Here is a 22582-nt window from a genome sequence, read left to right as displayed (position 1 = left end):
ATATTTATTCTATTCACAACATGTCTCGTCACGCCTTTTATCCCCGAGGGGATATCTTTTCCCAATAATAAAGGTTTGTCCCACTGACCCAGTAGCTGGTCCTTGTCGGCGGCGGAGACGGTGGCGTAGTACTGCATGGCGGAGAGCGCGCCGCTCCAGGCGGCGGCGGCGGGCTGGCGGCGCACGCGCTGGCGGACCTCGGCCCGCGCCGCGCACAGGATCACGTACCCGCGGGTCTCGCACCCCTTCAGCACCACCTGCGAGTTCACCAGCTCGACTGGGGAGGAAGCGGGTGGGTTATAATGGGTAATAGGTAATCCATTTGTGTAATGATTATTGAAATATATAAAACAAAGTTTGCTTGGATTAAGAACTCTAGTTGACTCGAAAGTAGACGAGTATTTTTGTCATATAAACAGAACAAGGTGTACTTTTAGAAAAATAATACATTAGACTCGCAATATAAAGACACATATAATTATTAATACTTACGAGCTTTAATAAAAACTATACTTTTCGTACGATATAATCGGGGGAGAACAAACAAACAGATCATCAGATGATAAAAGTGATCACCGCGTGGAACATCATTAGACTCATAATTACATTACCAGCCTTTAAAAAAAACCATGTAAAAGGTTTCACATAGAGAAGTAGATATACATACTAAGACAAGCAGTATGCGCGTTGTCGTCATCGAGTTCGTGCCGGAGATGCGTGGCGATGGGCGGCGGCGCGTCGGCCTCGGCCCCGCTGAGCTCGTCGCTGAAGACCACGGGCGCGGCGCCCCCGGCCTCCGCCACCAGCGCCGCCAGCATGCCGCCGCCGCAGCCCGACGCCACGCCGCTGGACTGGGACATTACACAACATTCACTTATTCCATCATGATGGTGAATAAATAAAAACATTTTTTTCGCTCTGCCGAATAGGCATGTTTTCTACTAGTTAAATTCAATATTTTTTTCGAAACATAAAAAACTATATTTTCTATGAACTTTGTATAAAATACTCCACTATGACGTCATAAGTTTCTGACCTCAAATAGCAGAAAAAACGAAAATTAAGTAGTTAATCAAATTTATGAATAAGAGTGTGATTATTTTTTAATATTTTATGGTACTGAAAAGTTGCAATCATTTATTTTTGGCCATGTCCCTATGGTTTTCGGCCTGATGTACACAGTCTTATTGACTCCTATTACTTTCTAATAAGGTGCAAAATCCATTGGTTAACTCTTACAGATTCACATGATTCCGGTGTTTCCAAAAATACGACAATTAGCGACTCCCATGTACATTCGTATTAATTTGGGAGTACTATAAGTAGGTGACAACTTACTTGTGTATTAACAGGCGGTGGTGGGGAGATGACGTCAGCTTCTCGCTGGTGTTTGGGAGACGTGTTCGGTTGCTCTTCTTCCTTCAAAGCCTTGGTCGATAGATTCTTCTTTAATTGCTGTAAAAGAAAGATATATTCACATATTGTTATTAGATCATACACATGACAACGAAATTACCCATAGACTATCAAATCAAATGCCACAAGTGGAAATGGGCCCGATTGGCCATACTTTGGAGTAGAATCGCCAGGGGAAAAGGAACCGGGCTACGGACGACCTAGCGGCACAGCTAGCGGGTTTTTCCGGGGCTTCGGCTTGAAAAGCAGGAGTAGGAACGGGGTGGTTTTTGGTCAGTGAGAGTCTGACACTGTGTCTCGACTCGCCCAAGGCGGGAGAAGTGATTGGATGTTTTTGCTTATTAAAAAAAGGGGGGAAAATGAAGGGAGGTCGATCTTTGGTTAACCTGGCGGCGTACTGTAGTGGGGGAAGCGGTGGGCATCGGCATAACGTGAAGCGAGGTGAAGATCGTCGATCGATGTCGTGACGTTCCTGCGTCACGACATGATCGAGGTCAATCGATCAAGGTGGAGGACAGGCGTCTGTCCCATCTAGGAAACATAGGCCCTTAAGTCAAATAAAGTGATAAAATAAAAATGTCAAACATACCTGAGTCTTGATATAAGTATCAATGAGCGCGAAGGCCAGGTCCCTGTTGAGCTTGGTCCAGGCCCCCCGGAGGTCGTGCACGGCGAGGCGGTGCGTGGGCGGCGCGCCTGCGCAGGCGCCGGCCTCGCGGCCGTACGACACGCGCCGCACCGACAGGCAGTAGCACTTCTCTAGCACGCGGGGGGTCAGCCCGGAGTACTGGGGGGAAACATTCAACTCTAGGTATTAATTTTTCTTAGGATTTGGTGCCATATAACTATACAATTAAGGTCGTTTTTCAAGTGTATTTTGCGACAAGGGGAGGCCTTTGTTCAGCAGTGGACGTCTCTCGGCTGATGATGATGATGATGATGATTTTGCGACAATATAGAATTCGACTACAACTAGACGAACAAGGCAGTTTTACGAGTAACATTTGTTTAACTCATTCACATTTAAATAATTATATAAGATTCAATTTCAATATTGTAATCAAATCAATCAAAATAAAATGTATGACTTTTTAATTTCAATACCTTACAGATATATTTAGATCTCTATCTCTACAAATAAAAAAAAAATACATAATCAAACAACAAACCTCTTCACCATCCTTTTCATCAGCAGCCAGGGTCTTCAACCAGATCTCAGCGTCGTTCAGGTCACAGTTCATGTACACTGTAGTCCAGTTGGCGCGGGGCCTTCGGACCAGTCCATCATTGGTGGCCACCAGGGACAGGCGGTGCTTGGAGCCACACGTCACTCGCACTCCTAACATCTCTATACCACGCTGCAGTGATGATGATGACCAGTAGAACACCTGAGTAATTATATGGTGAAGTAGTAAATTAATTTTGTTCTTATTTGTAGGGGTATATTATTACAGAGCTGCGGACTACCTAGCGGGTTTACCGGGGCTCCGGCTCAAAAAGAAGGATTTGGAATGACGAGGTGATTTTTAGTCAGTAAGAGCCTGACACTCCCTCTCGCCTCGCCCATGGCGAGAAAAGGTAATGGATGATTTCCCCCCCCCCCCTTAAAAAGGGGGTAGATTATACCCAGGTTTTATCAATATCTTGTAAGACGTTATAAGGCTGCCCACAAACTATTAAGAGCAAAGTTCGAGTTTCTATCCTAGCTTTCTTTTTTAAGAAAGCTCAATAACTTTTGACTAGGAATCAAATCTGGCCGTAGCAGTGTCGTTTATAGATACTTTGCAATGAAGTAGGATTTCTATTACAACATATTTTCAAATAAAATATAATGTATTCAAGTATCAAATCCCACTTACCTGTAAATTATGTAACGTAACAGACACGCTGACATTTCTGTAATGACGCGACAGTTGCGGCTTGCGCGGGCGCACGTTCTTGAATATACGTCCGCGACGAGTCGGGCGGGTGATGCCTGATAGAATCAGTTTTAGACTCTCGAACCACCTTAGAATAGAAACAAAATTACAGAATATTAGGAATAAAATTCGCATGTAAACTTCACATGCGATGTAGGATTTATGACGTCATCCGTTGATTTATTTGTCGATCGCTTATGTGCGACCTCCGTCACATCTCTCACTTCTCAAGTCATGTGTCGCCAAAATAAAATAATAGTTAATATAATTTTAATAGTTTTTTGATTAGTTACCTGAGTGTACTTCCATACAGCAGTAATACTGGGCCATTTCCCTCTTTGTCCACCGGCTTCGTCTCCATGCTGAGGTGGAGATCCAACCCCTGGGACCTGAACGCTCGGTACGAGTCGTGTTCCTGTAAACAATTGACAATATTTTAAACTAAAGCTCTCACTTTAACATCTTATTTTAAAACTAGAAATTGATGCTCCAAAAGAAAATATTGTCAAATTTAAACCGTCACTTTTAGTGAAAAGGTACAAAATAAGTTGTCACAAAGACCTAAACCAACAAATCTTTGAGCAAAATGATACGTAGCGTATAAAGAACGTTCAGAGCATCAAATACTGCGATGTTTAACCTGTGCATTTATTCTTCTTATTATTCTAAATTTTTACAATAATATTGTCTGGCACTTCTTACCTGGTTGCTAGAATACTCGGGCAGCCTGGTAGGAGCACAGGGCGCCACAGCGTGGTGGTCCCTGGGGTCTGCGACGCACTGCCAGCCCAGCTTGACGGACAGGCGCAGCGCCGGCACGCGCAGCACGCGGCAGTCGTCGTACTTGCTCGCCGTGCGCACGTACACGTCCAGCGTGCCCAGGAAACCCAGTCTACCTGTGTAGGGGGGATGTTCCACTTGGTTTTCATATTTTTTATAGAAAGAAGAAGACTGGTCACCTGATAGTAAATGATCAGCGCCGCCTATGGATACTCACAAAACCAGGGGGGGGGGGGCAAATGTAATACATAGGCTGTTTTTGTTTTTGAAGAGAAATACTTTCATTTTCCAATGCTGATACTAAGTTTTATGCATTTTAAAGGAGTTTAACTTGTCGTGGAAGACGACAACGACAAAGAAGGAGACTCATAAATCATTCTTAAAGGTTAAAAAATTAACAAGTTTAGCAGTATTCAACCCATGGTATTAAACACATTTTTGACTACTACACAACTATTAAATGCATAACATGTCTCAAAATCTCAAAAAAACTCCATAAACCTCTTACCATTAGTCCAATCCAGCACCAAATCAGTCCAGGTGACCTCCATTTCCTCCGTGGTATTGTAAGGATCGAGCGACACGTGTAGCAGACACGTGAACTTGGCACAGTTCACAGTCAGCCGGCCGTGCATCAGCAGACGCACTTTGTCCCACCAGGACAGGGGCGCTGACGGATCCAGGGATGGACGAGATACTTGGTCGAAGGCTGGAAATGTTATGAAGAAGTGTCCAAAGTAAATAAAAAACTCTTTTTATACTTCATAGGATGGCGTTTGTCCACCATCTCGTCTGGTGGTAAGCGATGATGTGGCCGACGATGGAGCACGCCTACCTATGAGCAACCTGTTTACTTGGGACTTGAAGACACCCAAGTTGTATTTTTTTGGAAACACAGACTCCGGCAAGGAGTTAGTCCTTTGCATGTTACTTAACAAATGTTATTTGTGTCAAAAAAAACATAAATAATCTTCCATTATTGCGCCTATAGTAAGAGGAATAATGAACCTTATGGTTCCCATAAATTCTTTTTAGCAACATAAGATACTAACACAGATTGCAGTGAGCTATAACAGGTTCCCAGCAGGGTCCGAACGCGTAGCTGTACTCCGCCATCTCGCAGCAGAGGTCGTAGTACCACTTGAGAGGCATCATGCTGCGCTCCAACTCCTGCTCGCCCCATGGAGCGCCCTGGTCTATCGTCACTGTGCGGACCGCTGTGGAAGAAGATTTGTTAATGTTATTTGTCTATACTAATATTATAAACAGGAAAGATTTGTATGTGATAAGTATACGAAGTAGTTTGAAGATTTGCTTATTTTATTAGATAAAAAATGTGTAATTTTTTGTTTCGGGACGAAAAATATTTATGTAACGCCATCTCCAAATAGAATGAAGACCTCATTATGTGTCTTATAGCTATGTTACAAACACATCGATAGATTATCGTAGAACAGACGATACTTTTTCTTCAGACAGGATAATATATAAAATCTGGAAATTACTAGAGAAAACTTATGTTCAGCATTGGCCGACTTGTGGCTAATACCTTTTATCGTAATATCATAACTGGCTGAAATCGTATTTATAATAAAAACATATTCATTATAAAATCTCTATATTATTGATTTAACATATTTTATAACCACTAAGCGTGACGTCCTTGGCTTAGAACAATCAAACATATCGGCTCGTAACTTACACTATTATTTCAATTTCTATTGCCTACACTATTGTTAAATAATACATATAATAAAACAGTAGGGTTGCGGACTTTTATTAATTAAAATACATACATACAATGAATACCACGCTTATTTACCGACGAAAGTCAATATTTATTCAATCCATATTTGGCATTAAAAGACACGCGTGTTAACTAATATCAAATCTGAGAATTTACAGAGAAAGAGAGAGAAAAAGAGAGAACATAGGCGCAAAAAGCCAAAATGTTTTATTTGACTTCAAGATCAAACCTAGAGACTCGTAGTCGTAATTACCCATAAGACTAACGACATAGAGACTACCGTTTTTTCACTCAACAGAGGGAGCTAGTGTGAACCTGTCGTCTTTTCGTCCAATAAATAATAGGTATAATGAAAATTAAGATAGAGATAAGGGGCGAACGAAATCAGAGGGAGTCACAATCCTCAGCAGTTAGGGAAGCAATTAAAATGAAGAGACAGTGATTGGACAAACTGACCTCTTGCTCTAAATTAACGTTATCTGATGTTGATGCTGATAATAATTTAAAACAAAACTATATTTTCATCCATAAATACTGTAATTTGATTTTAGCATAGACTGCAAAATTGACTGCACGGTTGGTGCGGTGGCTGGGCCACAGGCTGCCGCGCAACGTTTTCGATTCCCGCACGGAGTAACTCTTTGTGTGATCCACAAATTGTTGTTTCGGGTCTGGATGTCATGTGTATGTCAAATTGTATATTTGTAAACACACCCAGGACACCGAAGAAAATCCAAATACGGAGCAAAGTCTTTTAAAAACTGAAATTCGTATTACGTCAATCGCAAGTAAGTCATCAATCATTAGCCAAGTCTAGCCGTAAAACTTAATAGCCCAATATATCATAAAGTGCAATTAAACATCACCTTGGCTGCATTTTCACTACCGCGCATATATGTATGTATAAGATGATAGAACATATACAATAATATATCAGTTTTAGTCAGTTATTGTGTAAGACAACATTCCCAATATGGCAGTTAAGGTAAATTATATTTACTTATTAAATTTTCTAAAATGTACTTGTGAATTGATATGAATAAATTTTGGTGAGTGCACGGTGGCTGGGTAACCGGCTGCCACGCAACGTAAAGTGGGTTCATATCCCGCACGGAGCAACTCTTTATGTGATCCATAAATTGCTGTTTCAAGTCTCGGACACAGGAGAAAATTCTAGTGTCGGGCAACGTTAATAAATAAACAGTACGTTTTGAATAAATGCCCTAAAAAATAAATATACATCTTTAATAGTAATAGCGTATATTGTAAAGTTTTCTAATTGCTTTCTATCCCAAATAAGTCAAGGTTAGAACTATAACTTTTTATTAATTAAAATGGATACAAGAGATACTTTTCGTTCCCGTCGTACCTTTGCATGATTATTCATTCACTCTTTTAATCACTTCTATTCAAAGTATATACTATGACCGTCTGATTTATTTATTACTTACAGTAACGTAGCTTACGTTTATGAGCGTGGTTAAACAATATACATACATAAACGAAGAGAAAAAGAATCTCAAATAAGTACTCACACTAACTAACCATATCTAATAGCTACATTAGATTCGCACCAAAGGAGAATATTTCGTATCCAGCTTTAAATACATACCTTATTCTCTTCTCTTTCTATCTATATACGACAAGATTAACAAAAGCCCACACTTCATCCACTATCCTTCATCCTTAAATCTATTTCCAATATATCACCATATTCATCATAGTTTTACTTTTAAATTTACAGGTGCTATCTCTATTATTAATTGCTGTTGCTGTTTCTGGACACTGTACGATAAGCCATTAACAAATGCCAAAACTTCCCCATCCTTAAATCCATTTCAAATATCAATATATCACCATAATCATCATAGTTTTACTTTTACCTTTACAGGTGCTATCTCTATTATTAATTGCTGTAGCTGTTTCTGGACACTGTACTTGCCATAACAAGCATGTTCCACACGGAGACAATAAAACGCCCAATCAACATGGACAATTGTATAATCAGCATGGCTTAATGCAAACCCAACATGGACAAACGCATAACCAACATGGACAAACGCATAATCAGCATGGGCAAACGCATAGCCAGCATGGACAAATGCACGGCCAGCATGGGCAAACCCATAACCCGCATGGGCAAACGCATAACCAGCATGGGCAAACGCATAACCAGCATGGGCAAATGCATAAACAACATGTACCAACGCAAAACCCACATGGGCAAACCCATAACCAACATGGGCAAATGCATAACCAACATGGACTAACGCATTATCAGCATGGACAAACGCATAACTTACACGGACCAACGCATAACCAGCATGGACTAATGCATAATCAACATGGAAACAAGCAACCGCATAATCCTTATGTAAGTATCATTAAGTTTGATAAGATTTTTATATAAACCTAATTAAATTACCTAATTATGTCCAAGCAATAAAGAAAAAATTGGCTTCACATTGGAAACAACGGCTAGTGCACAACGCTTTTCTGGTTTGATTTGCGCATCGTTGCAATATGATGTATGGCAGGGATGGCGAACAATAGCACGCGTGCCATATTTTGGACACGATCACAAAATCTGTCCTTTGCATGTCGCTATATTCAGATTGCAGATATGAATAAACTTAAATATCCAGAGTTCCACAAATGACTCCAGTTCAGCATGAATTTTACTTAACGAACAACCAAAACGTTATGTACGTTTGATGGCACATATAGCACCTAAAAAGACATTTCTTTAAAAAAATGGCACGTTGTCACGTATGGGTTCACCATCTCTGATAATATGGTATGGTTGCAAATGCTGAGATTATTTCCCATGTCGTAACACAACGGGGTATCAACCATTTTGTCAAAGTCAAGAGTAGTATTATGTACAAATTATATTTTTTTTATTTACCGTTTTGCAGGCTAACCACAGACTAGGGTGGTTGCTAAAGACGGACACTCAGTCAGTGTATGACCACCACGACACAACGCCAGGACCCTTCCCTTTGTACCAGCCTTACGGCTTCTACAGGCATTCGGGCTACGAACATTATGACGGCCGGTATGGTCATAACAGGTAAAGAACTTTGTACTTTTTCATTGCCTAATGATTAGATAACGCCATACAAATCTACTCCTATAATGTTATTTAGACACCGCTGACATATGGTGGCGGAAAACATCGTAAGGAATATATAAAGAATAATTTCTAATTATAAGTTGGAAATCGCCAATCCGCATTGAGCAGGCGTGGTGATTAATGCTCAAACCTTATCCGTGTAAGAAGAGGCTTTTGTTCAGCAGTGGCCACTTATTGGTTGGTGAAATGATGTGTGATATAAAATCTACTCCTGCCAGTCAGAAGTCATTACTTTTTTCTGTAAGTCTTTCTTACGCATTTTCTATTCACGAATACTATTTTAAGAAAGAAAAATGTGTTCTTCTTCCGTTGAAACACAGTCCAACTGTCCATTCGCAAAATTACCTGCCAGTTTCTTAAATTCGTAATTTATGATAATTAAATATTTTCACAGATACTATGCACCAGTGGAAAATACGACCCCTGTCATGATGCCTTCTCATGACTTACGATATTAAAATAATAAATAATTGTATGGAGAAGAACAAGCAAGAAGGTCCATGGTTACTACTCTTCTTCAAAATTATTTGTAATCAAAAAATGACATAAGTAAAACTTAGTCGCCAATATGTTTGTAAGCGCAAAACTCCTGAAGGACTTAACCACGATTGGTGGTTATTCCTCGTCTTATTCCTCGACTTTATCGGATTGATCGATTACCGATTCGATATCACATTACCGATAAAATCGAGGGAAAAGACCCGAGTGAAGCGGACCGCGAGTTTAGAAATGTAATCGGTTCGAGGCTTTTGTCTAGGTCTCCTAAAACCGACTCAAGTATATGTCTTTGTTTAATTACTAAATGTACTTTTAGTAATTTACTTGTATGTGATGTGAATAAAAAACTTAAATTTTACTTGTCTTTCTAGTTTTCTCCCAATAGTAGTCCAGTAGGAAACTTATCAAACAAATAATAAACTAACTAAGTGGCATTACCATTATTCGTCAAGTCTAAACTACATCACCATTCAAACCGAAACCGAAAAATGTTTGCGCAAATTTGCGCAAGTTACCTTTGCGCAAACATTCACATGTATATTCGCGCAACTTTACGCAATTACTTAATTGCTTATAATTTTACCATTTTTTTATTTATAGCCTTTTTATTCGGACATGACAAAATCTATTTTAAGCTATCATTGCGTTCTTTCTCCACTTCTGCGTGTCCGTTTGCCAGGTGGCAAAGGCCTATAATTACTTATAACCTTGCACAATATACATACATAATAACTATACTTATTTCTCTTACCTCGCGGTGGAGCCTGTTCTTCCGCAGCTAGTAGGGTGCCCCACATCTTCAGCTCGCTCATACTCAGCAGCGGCTGAGGGAAGTCCCTCAGTAACAGCTGCCACTGAGAGCAACTCATGTTGATACTGCGACACCAGAGCGTTGTGAACTCGATACCGTCTTCTGGCCATGGACTGTGGAGATGGACTTATATTATTGCAATTTGTTGTACATGTGAAGAGGCTGTGAATTTAAGACTTTTGTTATGAAGTTTAAATGCAGATTTCGGTATCAGGGGAGCAAAGTTTTATGTGGAACAAAGAATAGACTTTAAAAGGTCTGTGGACTTTACTCTGGAATTTGAAAGTTTTTTTTTAATACATAATTCATGTTTATCAGTGCTTATTTATGAATGAAGCTGTGTAGTTCCTTGTTCCAAGGTATAATCTCTTACTAGACAAACAGTCTAAGATTACTCTTTTCAATCATTTTCATAATGTCACAATAAAAAAATAACTAAGCGCCATTTACCTATCATGATCAATCTCCCGGAGCCTAGCCTGCGCATTCTGCGTGCCATGTATGGTGGGGTCTGCTAGAGCCACCAGGGAGAACCGCGACAGACAGCAGGCCACCAGCCGCGTGCGGGGCGGGGGCGCGGCGCGACACCGCTGCACGTAGATCTGAGCGTCTTTCTGACGTAGTGCTGCGTATAACTCCTCTACCTTACCCGCTGGTAGGAAGAGGTGGGGCTTGCATAGTTCCTGTACCTGTGTGGAAGGGTTGTAAGGGTTGAAATCTCTTAGCGATTCAGGCATTTTTAAACCCCTATTGTCAAGTAGGGAAGGAACGGTTTAGACTCTCAACTTCAGTTTATTGAATCTTAACACTCAAGCTCACACGGTGGATATTTAAGGCCATCACATCATCAGCCTGCAGTGGGCACTTATCGCTCTTCTCCCACTGCTGAGCAAACGCTTGTTCTTACATAGAGAAGGTTTGAGCTTTAATCACCACGCTTGCTCGAAACCAGTTGTGGGTTTAAGGCCATCAACGCAAAAACGTAATAAAACTTGCTACATTTTCCAAAATGATAAGTACATATTACATATATCTGTAGGTATACAGAATATCTTATTTTCGACGGTACCTTAGCATCAAGCATGGTGCGTCGTTTCTGACTCTCCTTGTACTCGTCCTCCAGCAGCTCGTAGTTGTCCCGCAGCTTCACTTCAAACGGATCGTCGCTCATCTCTATCAGAAGCTCTTCAATCTAGGCAATGTCACATATTATCATGAATAATACTATAAAATGTGATAAACGAAAATATAACTTGTTATCAAAACCAATAGAGTTTAATTTTCAATGACTAGAATCGTCAAATACGACACAATATTAAGGAAATTATTGAAACAAGTGTATTTCTTCTGTCTAACTTGACAAAGGAAATCATACCTTAATATGCAGATCACTAGGCAGTGGACTGTCAACAGTGAAGGGTTTCTTCTTGATGCCGTGCACCAGCTTGATCCACTTGAAGAGAGACACGAAGTCCCCCTGCACGGCCTCCGCGAACCGATGCTTGTACGGGAACACCACGCGGACTGAGTCTACCGTTACTAACCTGGTGGAAAGTTGTTAGATATTATGAATTGCCTGGCAATGGTCCAATATGAAAATGTTTGTTGAAGATGCTCAGTGGCGTGAGAGATTTATGTCCATTAGAAGACTGGATTCGGACCGTTTTACGGATATTAGATAAGGAAACCAATTAGGAAATTGCCTGTCTAAATAACAGGCCAGTTTTTACACTGTAGGGACACATGTAAGCACAACCACGAATCCCTAAAAGACTATATAGGTTCCGATGGTGATGATGAGAAGCTTCGATAAAATATAGCAAAGTATTATTTAGATTTCTATTTCAGAAAATTCATTTTCTTTTATGCCCAAAATTATAATAAAAGAATCCACTAGCTTTCCTTACTTCCTTCCATAAATTTAAAATTTCCATTTGAAAACCTCAATGTGAACTTACCAAACCTTATTCCAAGTAAGCGCGAACCCTTCATTGGCCTTCCTCTCGACCCTGACCTCAAGGTCATCAGCGACTCGCTCCTGGGAGTATCCTTCCACCATGATGACCTCGTCTCCGTTGAGGATCATGTTCAGCTTGCTCCATATGATAGACAGGCCTATCTCGTGGTCGTAGGCTATTGTCATGTCATCTAGAAAGTTTAGAGTTAGTTAAGGTGAATAGTCTAGGTTTTTTGATAATAACTTATAGGCTGTTTGGTCACAATCATGGTAAATAGTAAGCAATGATTCAGGTGACGATATAAGCTAGTTTATCAGCAATTTAGATTTAGCAAGAACCGCTTAAGAAACTACTCATTTGTCAGAGACCGGGCGGTAGCGCACCCTTCTCAAACCCATTTTTAACAGGGGGAAATAATGTTTTATTAACATTTTATAAGTTTACTCATCCAAACTATCAAAATACTACTAACCTGTAGCAAACAGCATATTATTTTCCTTAGACAGAATCAGTCCCAAATTCGTCTCCCCCTTAAACGCGACCCTCCAATCAAGCGCACTCCCTTTCTTCTTCACAACCTGACTCCTTCTCACTCTCAACTCCTTTTGGAACTCCTTCACGGCTCTAACGAATGTCAAGACCTTCAGGTGTAAGTTGGCACTCCACTCCAAGTCCACGTTCTCTATGAACTGGACATCTAGGAGTGAGGAGTACTTCTCTTTCGAGAGATACTCTATCCTCGCTAGTTTCACGTGGAAAAATGTTGCTGGTATCTCGTCTGATCTCTGACAATGGATGTTCCCTAGAATAATAGAAGAAGTTTTAAAAAGTCTAATGAAAATGTGTCTTAAGATTAGAAGACTAAAATTCAGAATAGATAAACAGACGTTATAGCATTTTTTGCAAGTTGGGGTCACTGTACAGTCTGATAATATTGTGACGACTATCTATAACAATTATTTTTATAATCTTGTACCTCTAACTTTAGATATACTATTTTTAATTGAAAACAAAATTTTTTTGAAGAATAACTACTAAGATAAATAATAATGAAGAGACTCACCCTTATAAGGCACTATATCCACAACCTTCAACCCAGAGATGACAGCACCAGATTTGCTGACATTCTTCTCCAAGGTCACAGCATCCACCCTGGTCATCAGGCACATATCCTCGTTCACGATGAGGAACAGGTTGATATGAGACAAGGCCACGTTCACAGATATATTAGAACTGGTCTCCGGGACCTCTTCAATCTCCTGTACTCTTGGTGATGAGGATTTGTACTCGTTTAGGCAATCTGCTAGTGATATGATGGTTTGAGCTATAATAGGACTCCATTCTAGACGGAGACAGTCTACCATTGCTTCTACCTGTGGTAAGAAGGAAATTAAAAAAATATTATTACTGCACGGAGTCTAGTATAGTGTACCAGTGTGCTGTGGAAGGGAATGTAATTTCAAATGGAAAAGCCATAATGCATTGGCACAAAAAGACCGTCTCAACTGGCTCACCATGGCCCCACCTGTGAGTGAGGTTACCGGAGCTCCAAACACCCCTTCCCACCTCCTCAGTCAAGCAACGCACTGGCAACTCCTCTGGTGTCGCGGGTATTCATGGGTGGTGCCCATTACTTACCAAAAGCTGATGAAACACCTCGATTAGCGCTTTAACAAATAAAAAAAAATTGATGCACCCCCTTTACCTTAGAGTCATTAGGTCCATGTGTCGCCCATTTGACAAGTGCCACAGCTAGTAACGCCTCTCCCCAAGTATGGTGTCTCCGCGGTGGAGGGGAGCGTATAGTCAGTGCAGCAGGTCCACACGCCATCCACCCCCCATCCACCAGTAACTCCGCCCCCCATTGGTTACCCCCTACCGCCTGGCGGGCTACTGAACAGCGGTACCATTCTTCTGTTAAGAAAAAAGGAATCAGGATGAGTTATTCATTGTAAAAGCATTTCAGAATAAGTTTTCAGTCAGTTCGCTTAATAAGACACACAGTAAATTTCAACTTCAACTTTATCTAAACAGCAATAAGATCTCTTTTCCCACAAACCTCTAGTCTCCAGTAGCTGATCTAGTTTGACCTTGACCCCACTGCACCCGAAGCCGAGTGCGTTGTGATTGGTCAGTCGAGCGTGCACGGACACTGCACGTAACTCCGCGCACCCTTGGACTATGCACGATGAGAATATTCGGGATAGCCACACTGGGGGGGAGGGGGCTGGAACAAATTGATGGTAAATAGTATTTTTTTGTTATGGACTCATTCCATGAAGCAAATAAAATGAGGATATGTCATAACTTTAAGGGTAGCGCGAGACGTTACAAACCACGCCCCTCTCTATTTTCCATCTAACGATCCTATACTACAAACACGTTGCCAATTGTCCACATTTTAATGTGCCACTTTCTGAGCGCTTATAACCTATCTACACCTTTTTACTTATATACTATCATTGGGCAGGGGCGATTTTTGTGTCACAGTGCAAACCACATTTTCGGAACAAAATAGTTTAAGTAACCATTGCATGTCTCTGAGTGCGGCGGTTAATTACTTTAAATAATACTAGTGTTTGTATACTCACAAGGTGACTCCACTTCCATTATTTGTAAAGGCTGTGCTTTCCTTATTTTGTCTTTAATGGATTTGTACCATTTAAATGCGTCTGTGTGACAATAACTTACGTTCAGTGTACTTATTATTAAATATAGATTTAATACTCCTTTCTCCAGCTGGAACAAAATAATATAACATTATATACTGACTCTTTAATAATAAATATTTATTTTCACAATAACAATAGTCCATAGTATAAAACAAAGTCGCTATTTTTTTTTTGTTTGTCTGTATGCTTAAATATTTAAAATTAAGCAACGGATTTTGATGCGGTTTTTTTAATAGGGAGAGTGATTCAAGAGGAAGGTTTATATGTATAATACAGGCATAATATATCACCATTGCACCCATGCGAAGCTGGGGCGGGTCGTTAGTAGTCTATAATGTGACTTAATCTTCTAGACAAACAAAAATTGACTTTACTGCTTACGCAATAAAGAAATCTATACATATAATAAAATCGTAGAAAAGTGCTGTCTGTACATTGAAAATAAAAATAAAAAAAATAGCAGGGGTTATTGTTATGTCGATGTCGAACCCAAAAATGTAATTAACTTTTTTTTTGTCTGTTTGTCTGTTTGTCTGTTTGTCTGTTTGTCTGTTTGTCTGTTTGTCTGTTTGTCTGTTCGTCTGTGCGCGCTAATCTCAGAAACGGCTGATCCGAGTTGGATGCGGTTTTCACGAATATATTGTGGGATGCTTAAATTTACATTTAGTGTTTGTTTCATTTCAATCGGTTCATAAATAAAAAAGTTATGTCAAATTAAAGAATCACGTCGAACATTCTATGCTTATACCATTAATCTCCGCAACTATTTGACGGATTTGGTTGAAATTTGGTACAGATATAGTTTAGAACCTTAGAAAGGACATAGATATATTTTTATTTCAAAAATCAAAAAATACAATAAAAATAAAATAAAAATAAAATAAAAATAAAATAAAATAATAATAAAATAAAAATAAAATAAAAATAAAATAAAAATAAAATAAAAATAAAATAAAAATAAAATAAAAATAAAATAAAAATAAAATAAAAATAAAATAAAAATAAAATAAAAATAAAATAAAAATAAAATAAAAATAAAATAAAAATAAAATAAAAATAAAATAAAAATAAAATAAAAATAAAAATAAAAAGTAAAAATAAAATAAAAATAAAATAAAAAAAAAATAAAAATAAAATAAAAATAAAATAAAAATAAAAATAAAATAAAAATAAAATAAAAATAAAATAAAAATAAAATAAAAATAAAATAAAAATAAAATAAAAATAAAAATAAAAATAAAAATAAAAATAAAATAAAAATAAAAATAAAATAAAAATAAAATAAAAATAAAATAAAAATAAAATAAAAATAAAATAAAAATAAAATAAAAATAAAAATAAAATAAAAATAAAATAAAAATAAAAATAAAAATGAAATAAAAATAAAAATAAAATAAAAATAAAATAAAAATAAAAAAAATAAAATAAAAAATAAATTTATTCCGGACATACAGCGCCATCTATTGTTCAATTTCGTACTTATAGTGCGGAATTGAACAATGTCGGGCTGTTCCTATACTCCGTAGATAGATGGCGTTGATCGCGCAATGGTGTAATTACAATTGTTCAGTTCATGTTATTGTTTTAATTTATTGGAAATTTGTTTTTACAAAATAGTAAAAAGCAATGAAAAATATAACATAATACAACTTTTAGTACAAAGAAAACGCTCTAACGGAGTATAGATAATTCTATGTCGATCGTTACACGACTTCGGTTCATGTTATTGTTTTAATTCATCGAAAAAAGTTAACAAATAGTAAAAAGGTATGAAAAAAATTATATCAATATAATTAAACTTTTAGTACAAAGAAAATGCCCGAACGGAGTATAAATAAATAATCCAAGTTGTCTTTATCCTCGATAGATGGCGTTGGGATCGAAATAGATTGCGCTATGGTTTTGTTACAATTATTTGGTTGGGTATCGGCCGAGCGCTTCGGTACTATTGTAGAAAATGTGTATTATCAGTCGTATGATTATTTGTCTGTAGTGGTCCTGCTGTTTCGTATATTCTAAATTGGTTTCGTTGAATTTGTCAATTAATAAGTTTATTTGTTGGGTTTTCCTGGTTTTCTGGTTTAACTTTTTAACGTAGGTTTAGTTTGATATCGATTATTAGTAGTTACTGTAGTTACTTAGTTAGTTATTTTAATAAAATTGTAAGTCTAATTTATAAATTAATTAGATTAGATTTAAGTCGTTTCTTTTAAATTATTTAGTTTAAGCTTGGTTATTATAGCATAAAGGATAGGTTCTAATATAATTTCTTTTTTAATTGTTATAAATTCGTAATTCGTAGCTTTCTTTAGTTTTAAGTTAGTTTAAGTCCGTTTTTAAACTATTTTTTCAATGCCCTAAGTGAGTATACATCTATTAAAATCAAACGCAGAGCTCATTATGTTGATTTTTGAAGAGTTCCCTGGAATATCTTCCACATCTCATTTTTGAAGAGATCCCGCGAGATCGGCAACTCATCATCATCATCATCAGCCTATAGCTATGGGAACTATGTGGTTAAAACCAAAAATTTGCCGGAAGTCACTATTCCACGCGAACGAAGTCGCGGGCAAAAGCTAGTTACTAATATAAATCTATTAATGTCCTACCAATTCACGTTACAATACAACTTTGAACTATAAACCCTACAGCATAAAGTAGAAAACAGATCAACAAGGAACATGCCTACCTTGGCATCCAGTTTCAGCTTGTTAAGAACAGCCAGAGGTAGACCGTCAGCGACGAGCTGGTATTGTTCCATCTGGAAGGCCACGTACACCTGCGGCAGGCCGCTCACCTCCACGCCAGCCTCGTCGTAGTGAACTGATGCTGCACTGAATCTGGAGTTTACCTGGGGGAATATAAAGTTAGGTAAATGCCTGGGGAGATAAGGCCGAGGATGGCAAGTGTCCTATTCTCAAGTATGAAGATGGAGTTGTTCGAAAAGTTAGAGCTTAGTATGAGTTTGTTTTATGTAAAACGAGAGCCCGTTGGGCGCTATGATTGGTTGGTACAATGGAGCCGGCCAATCAGAGTGCCAAACACTCGATCGTTTTCATCTCCTTAAACGAAAAACAAACTCGTATTAGGGGTAATGGCAAGTATATGTAGTAATGTGACTTTTTTAAGTATATATCTTACTTTTTGAGTTTATTTAGGCTACTAATATACGGTGAAGGAATTTCAAAAGGTTTAATGCTCATGTTTTATTTGAGTAAGATGCCATTGTCCAGTAGGAAAAGGTACATTCTGAAGAGTCTGTCCTGTCATTAGGAAAAGTAGGCTAACATTTTCGCTATTATTCAATATAGTAAAGAAAAATTAATAGGAACTTACTTGTAAACTCTGCAAAGACATCTCAAAGTTAGTATTTACAGTTTTGTCCTTGCAACTTATTCTGGTCGAGTCTATCTTTAAGCTGAATATCTGAAACAAAAAAACATTTATTAATTTCATCGCTTTTTGTATCTAGGAAAACATACACCAATCAATATTAACTTTGACTGCACAGTTAGCGCGGTGTCATGTGTGTGTGTGAACTTGTATGTTTGAAAACGCACCCACGACACATGAGTAAAACCTAGTGTGGGTCAACGTTATTTAAAAAAAAAGAAATCTCATTGTCAAAGATTGAGTAACAGTTATCTCCGCTCAACCTAAACCTTTTAAACTGCGAAAAACAATCTGCCTACCAGCAGTGGCGATTATGGCAGTCACACTTATCCATATAAAAGAGACTCATCGTCCATCAGTGCACAATCATTACCAAAAGTAATGAAAATTCGATGAAACCTACCACACATCAACACTGTTAAACAAAAATAAACTCTTTACTATTGCAACAAGGTACAAAATGTTACCTTTGGTATAACAGGTGAGAGTCTCGGAATAAGAGTGGCGAGATGATCTTCATCGTTAACTTGTAACACTGGGGTGCGCCGGCGCTTCTTCTGGCTTTTAAGGAACTGGTACAACTCGTCCTTGAACGTCACTGCCGTGTTACTGATTAATGCGTGGATTTTCTGAAACAAAAATGTGCCGATGGTTAAGTATTGAAGTAAAGTCATTGGAAGAAAGTCGTCAGCAAAGTAATCAACAATGCGAAAACAAATAGAGGAAGTAAAAAACCGATACCTATTAATAAGGTATCACTATGAAGAGTAAGGTAAAAAATATCTACTAATAAAAATATTGCTATAAATAGTAAGTGAATTAAGTATACAAATTGTGAATATCTACTTTAAAAAAAAAATTGACTGGATAACAACTTCATTATACTTTTTAAGAAAAGACTAACTGATAATATATTTTACCAATCTTCTTCTTATAGAAATGACATTCAGTTATATGTCAGTTTACCTCTACATTTAAAGGACCATCAGCCTTAACAGTTCCCTCAATCACCAGACAGCACATAGCTTCCCCTAAACACTCCCCCTTCCCCACCACCTTCGCTTTAGCTTCCACCAACTTGGTAGAGAACACCAGCGCACGCGCAGGCCCGCCCGCAGCGCCATCTGCGTGTACCTCGGCAGCAGTTAGAGTTAAAGACCAAGGGTTGTCAACTGTTCCACTATGAATAGTTGCTGATGCACTGAATATGTGTACACCCATGAACTGGAAAAGGAAATTAAATATGATTTATTAATACTTGGAGCTTAATATTTCTTTTAAATTAAATTAAGGTCATAGTGGTTACAGACAAAAATGAGAAATATTTAGTGCTTAAGACTAGGAAATCGGTTGATAGTTGTTTGTGAGTGTTTAATCAAAATTAAGAAATATGTAAAACTTCTTCTCTAAGTGTTCTTTTGTTCAAGTGTGTAAACTACAATTTATAAAGAAACAAACTTACATGCACTTTGTGAATTCTAGGTAGGTAGGTAAGAGTAAGAGTTTAAGAGAACATAGGTATATGTACAGAAAATAAGCAGGATTTAATACAACATCATAGTCCATTAATATTAGGTGTTCTGTTTACACCCTGTATAATATGTAATGACTCATAACATCACTATAAACTGACAATACTAATAAATCTAATAATGTAATTGAATTAAGCAGTAGCAGTCTAATGATAATTATATTAGTGAGTTGTGACATCTGTAAATGTGATATAACACAGTGCTCATATGGATAATAAATCATGCCTTTTATATCCAGTAAGGATCAATCTACGATATGATATGAAATATCAGAAACTGGACATAATTTCGGCTTGTCTCAAAAGGATTTAAAATTGAAAATATGAATCAATTTAAAAATCGACTAGACAAGTATTTACTAAACTGCAAGAAGTGAACTAGTGAAAATTAACAGAATGCGGGCGTTGTCAGTTGTTTCAACTGCCTGCCTGTCTACAAATAAAATAATATAATATTTTGCATTGTGGTCTTGGGCTAAAACCTTAAAATTGGAGACTGTAATGTCACTGTAGTAGTAATAACATGAAGCATTTTTTTATATTGTACACTAATATAATATAATAATATCCTATGGTAAAAAAAAAGATATGGGATTGGTTGTATGAAGTTGCAGGCAGAACATAGTACATAATAGTAACTCATACCTGAGCAAACATAATCAAGCTTGGTGGTAGTTTCTTGTCTCTAAAATCCAACAGCTTCTTATTAGCTATCCTATTCAGGTTACTCTCAAGATTACTGAAGTCTGTCATCTCCTCGTAACCATCGGATCTTGCGGTGGAGTTCTGCTTCGATAGTAACGGTTTGAGGATTGTCTCCACAACCACATTCTTTTTTTCCTCCACATTGTTGGTCACTTCCACTCCTCGGATTACAACTGATACGAGTTTATTGATTTCGGAGTTGAAACAACTACTTTGAAATGAGATTTCATCTATATGCTGTAAATAATATAAGCTATATTATGTAGCTGTTATTTATATGTTTATGTGGTAATAAAATTTTATGATGATGATGCCATTTGCTTGTAGGTGTTTTAAATTTAATATTTATTTCACCTTTATTTAAGTATAAGTCAGTCCTCATTTTAATAGGTTTGTGTTTTTTTATTATGAAATTTGTATTATCATTCATCTTGTTAGAATTTTCATCATTTACATGAATTATGTATGATTCTGTTTTAAATTTTACTTAACAATAAAGTCAGTCTGTTATTGTTACATTATTAGCCCATAGTTACATCAGGACATATGGCATGAACAGCCAACACGTCTCAAAACTAATATTACGTATGGAACTACAAATGTAAATAAGTGACAACTTACTATCGAATACCTATCTTTGGATAGGCTTACATCTTTGAGTATCAACTTTGGCACAGCGATTCTACCAATTTTCAACTTTATATGGTATTTTCTCATGAACAGCCATGCCAGTAACGTAGGTAGGAGCCTAAAAATATCCAATGTTACAGAATAGTAAACAAAACACAAAACAATAATAAAAATAGCGGTGTCATCGAAGAATCCACGACTTACCATGAAACACAAGAGTAAATAACGACAAATATCAAAAATAATATCAGTAGGGCGTTCATTTTTGAACGGTTAAATCATTTCGTTTAATCATTCGTTAATTAGTTGAGTAAATACGTTCATATTAGATCGAGATTCGTCTCGTCTATAACCTCAAAATATGTTGAAATCAACTTTCATATGATCTGTCAATTTGGCTTCGTTCAAAAACATGTTTTCAAATAGGAAAAGAGAAAGTGACTCTTATGAAAATTAACATTTTGATCTTTGGTCTTTGGCGCCCACACTGACCAACTAAAAGAGGGACAAGGCTTGTAATTTTATTTTTTTTAGTAATTCTCAGCTATTTCACAGCAATACAAACCCAGTCAGAACTCAGAAGGATACAAACCTAATAGTACGACTAAGGACATTAGAGGAGTCAACTTTATAAGACTGCTTCGTTGATCGAGTGGCAACTGAGGCAAGCACGATTGCCAAGAATGAAAGGATAAGGGGTTATTAGATGTTTGAAAAAAATCGTTGAAATAAGGTACCTAATGGGCTTCAGCAGCACCCAATATTATACAGGGGATTCGACCCCTTCGACCCCCGACTTTTGTCGATAAAATTAGATGTAGTACTCAGCGTTAACGGGTTAGAAGTCCCACCCCTATCACATTGTACAGAATGGACGTATAACTGAAGATTAATAAACGAATCATTAATTGAAATGTCTTGATGTTAGACAGAGTGTGCTATAAAATAGTAGCACAGAACAAAACGGATTTGCTCAGAATTGGTTCATCCAAAAATATTTTTAGTACTTAGTACTAACTTTGAGTAGACTTTCTAATCAGGCCCATGAACAGTCATGAGCTTCAATAATCCCCAGTCACCAGTGACTAAGGCGCTGCCCCTCCTTAATTATTTTTTCATTGATGTTCTTTACTCTTAGAAGAATGGGTCAATTTATTGTAGGATCATTTTAGAAATTCTCTGAATATATATTTTAATTGTAAACTTTAATCCCATCAGTTCAGGTATGATGTTACATGCCATACTATGTTCTTATTTTATAAGCAGTTTCAGGCTTCAAGCTATTGTTGAGAAGATTATAAATATTTGACTACACAGTTGGTGCGGTGGCTGGGCAACTGATTGCCTTGAAAAGCCCTATACTGGGAATGGAATCAACAAAATGCC

At 37.5% G+C, this 22582-nt stretch overlaps 1 protein-coding gene across 2 annotated transcripts in view; it reads right to left on the bottom strand.

Annotated features, from left to right (window-relative positions):
- LOC118281687 (protein KIAA0100) overlaps window positions 1-21581 on the bottom strand; it is a 38715-nt gene extending 17134 nt beyond the window's left edge. The window contains exons 1-28 of one of the 2 annotated variants that reach the window (XM_050702856.1): window positions 21401-21581; window positions 21188-21314; window positions 20507-20803; window positions 19403-19554; window positions 19297-19360; window positions 18798-18959; window positions 18274-18363; window positions 17627-17788; window positions 14857-15004; window positions 14325-14492; window positions 13971-14179; window positions 13329-13638; window positions 12738-13067; window positions 12266-12455; window positions 11683-11851; window positions 11377-11499; window positions 10758-10996; window positions 10248-10420; window positions 5168-5332; window positions 4624-4824; window positions 4038-4231; window positions 3629-3750; window positions 3276-3423; window positions 2586-2804; window positions 2006-2203; window positions 1339-1455; window positions 668-851; window positions 89-277 (exon numbers count right to left, since the gene is read on the bottom strand). In XM_050702856.1, coding sequence (XP_050558813.1) covers window positions 89-277; window positions 668-851; window positions 1339-1455; window positions 2006-2203; window positions 2586-2804; window positions 3276-3423; window positions 3629-3750; window positions 4038-4231; window positions 4624-4824; window positions 5168-5332; window positions 10248-10420; window positions 10758-10996; window positions 11377-11499; window positions 11683-11851; window positions 12266-12455; window positions 12738-13067; window positions 13329-13638; window positions 13971-14179; window positions 14325-14492; window positions 14857-15004; window positions 17627-17788; window positions 18274-18363; window positions 18798-18959; window positions 19297-19360; window positions 19403-19554; window positions 20507-20803; window positions 21188-21314; window positions 21401-21459 — 4909 coding nt within the window. In that variant the 5' untranslated portion in view covers window positions 21460-21581. Of the gene's footprint in view, window positions 1-88; window positions 278-667; window positions 852-1338; window positions 1456-2005; window positions 2204-2585; window positions 2805-3275; window positions 3424-3628; window positions 3751-4037; window positions 4232-4623; window positions 4825-5167; window positions 5333-10247; window positions 10421-10757; window positions 10997-11376; window positions 11500-11682; window positions 11852-12265; window positions 12456-12737; window positions 13068-13328; window positions 13639-13970; window positions 14180-14324; window positions 14493-14856; window positions 15005-17626; window positions 17789-18273; window positions 18364-18797; window positions 18960-19296; window positions 19555-20506; window positions 20804-21187; window positions 21315-21400 lie in introns of both variants that reach the window. The other variant, XM_050702855.1, reaches the window with a different exon arrangement.
- Window positions 21582-22582: the final 1001 nt, after the last annotated feature.

The sequence above is a fragment of the Spodoptera frugiperda genome, chromosome 23 (genome assembly GCF_023101765.2).
Source record: "Spodoptera frugiperda isolate SF20-4 chromosome 23, AGI-APGP_CSIRO_Sfru_2.0, whole genome shotgun sequence".
NCBI classification, from domain to species: Eukaryota; Metazoa; Arthropoda; class Insecta; order Lepidoptera; family Noctuidae; genus Spodoptera; species Spodoptera frugiperda.
The sequence above is the reverse complement of the archived record's forward strand: the minus strand, read 5'-3'. Positions and strand labels throughout refer to the sequence as shown.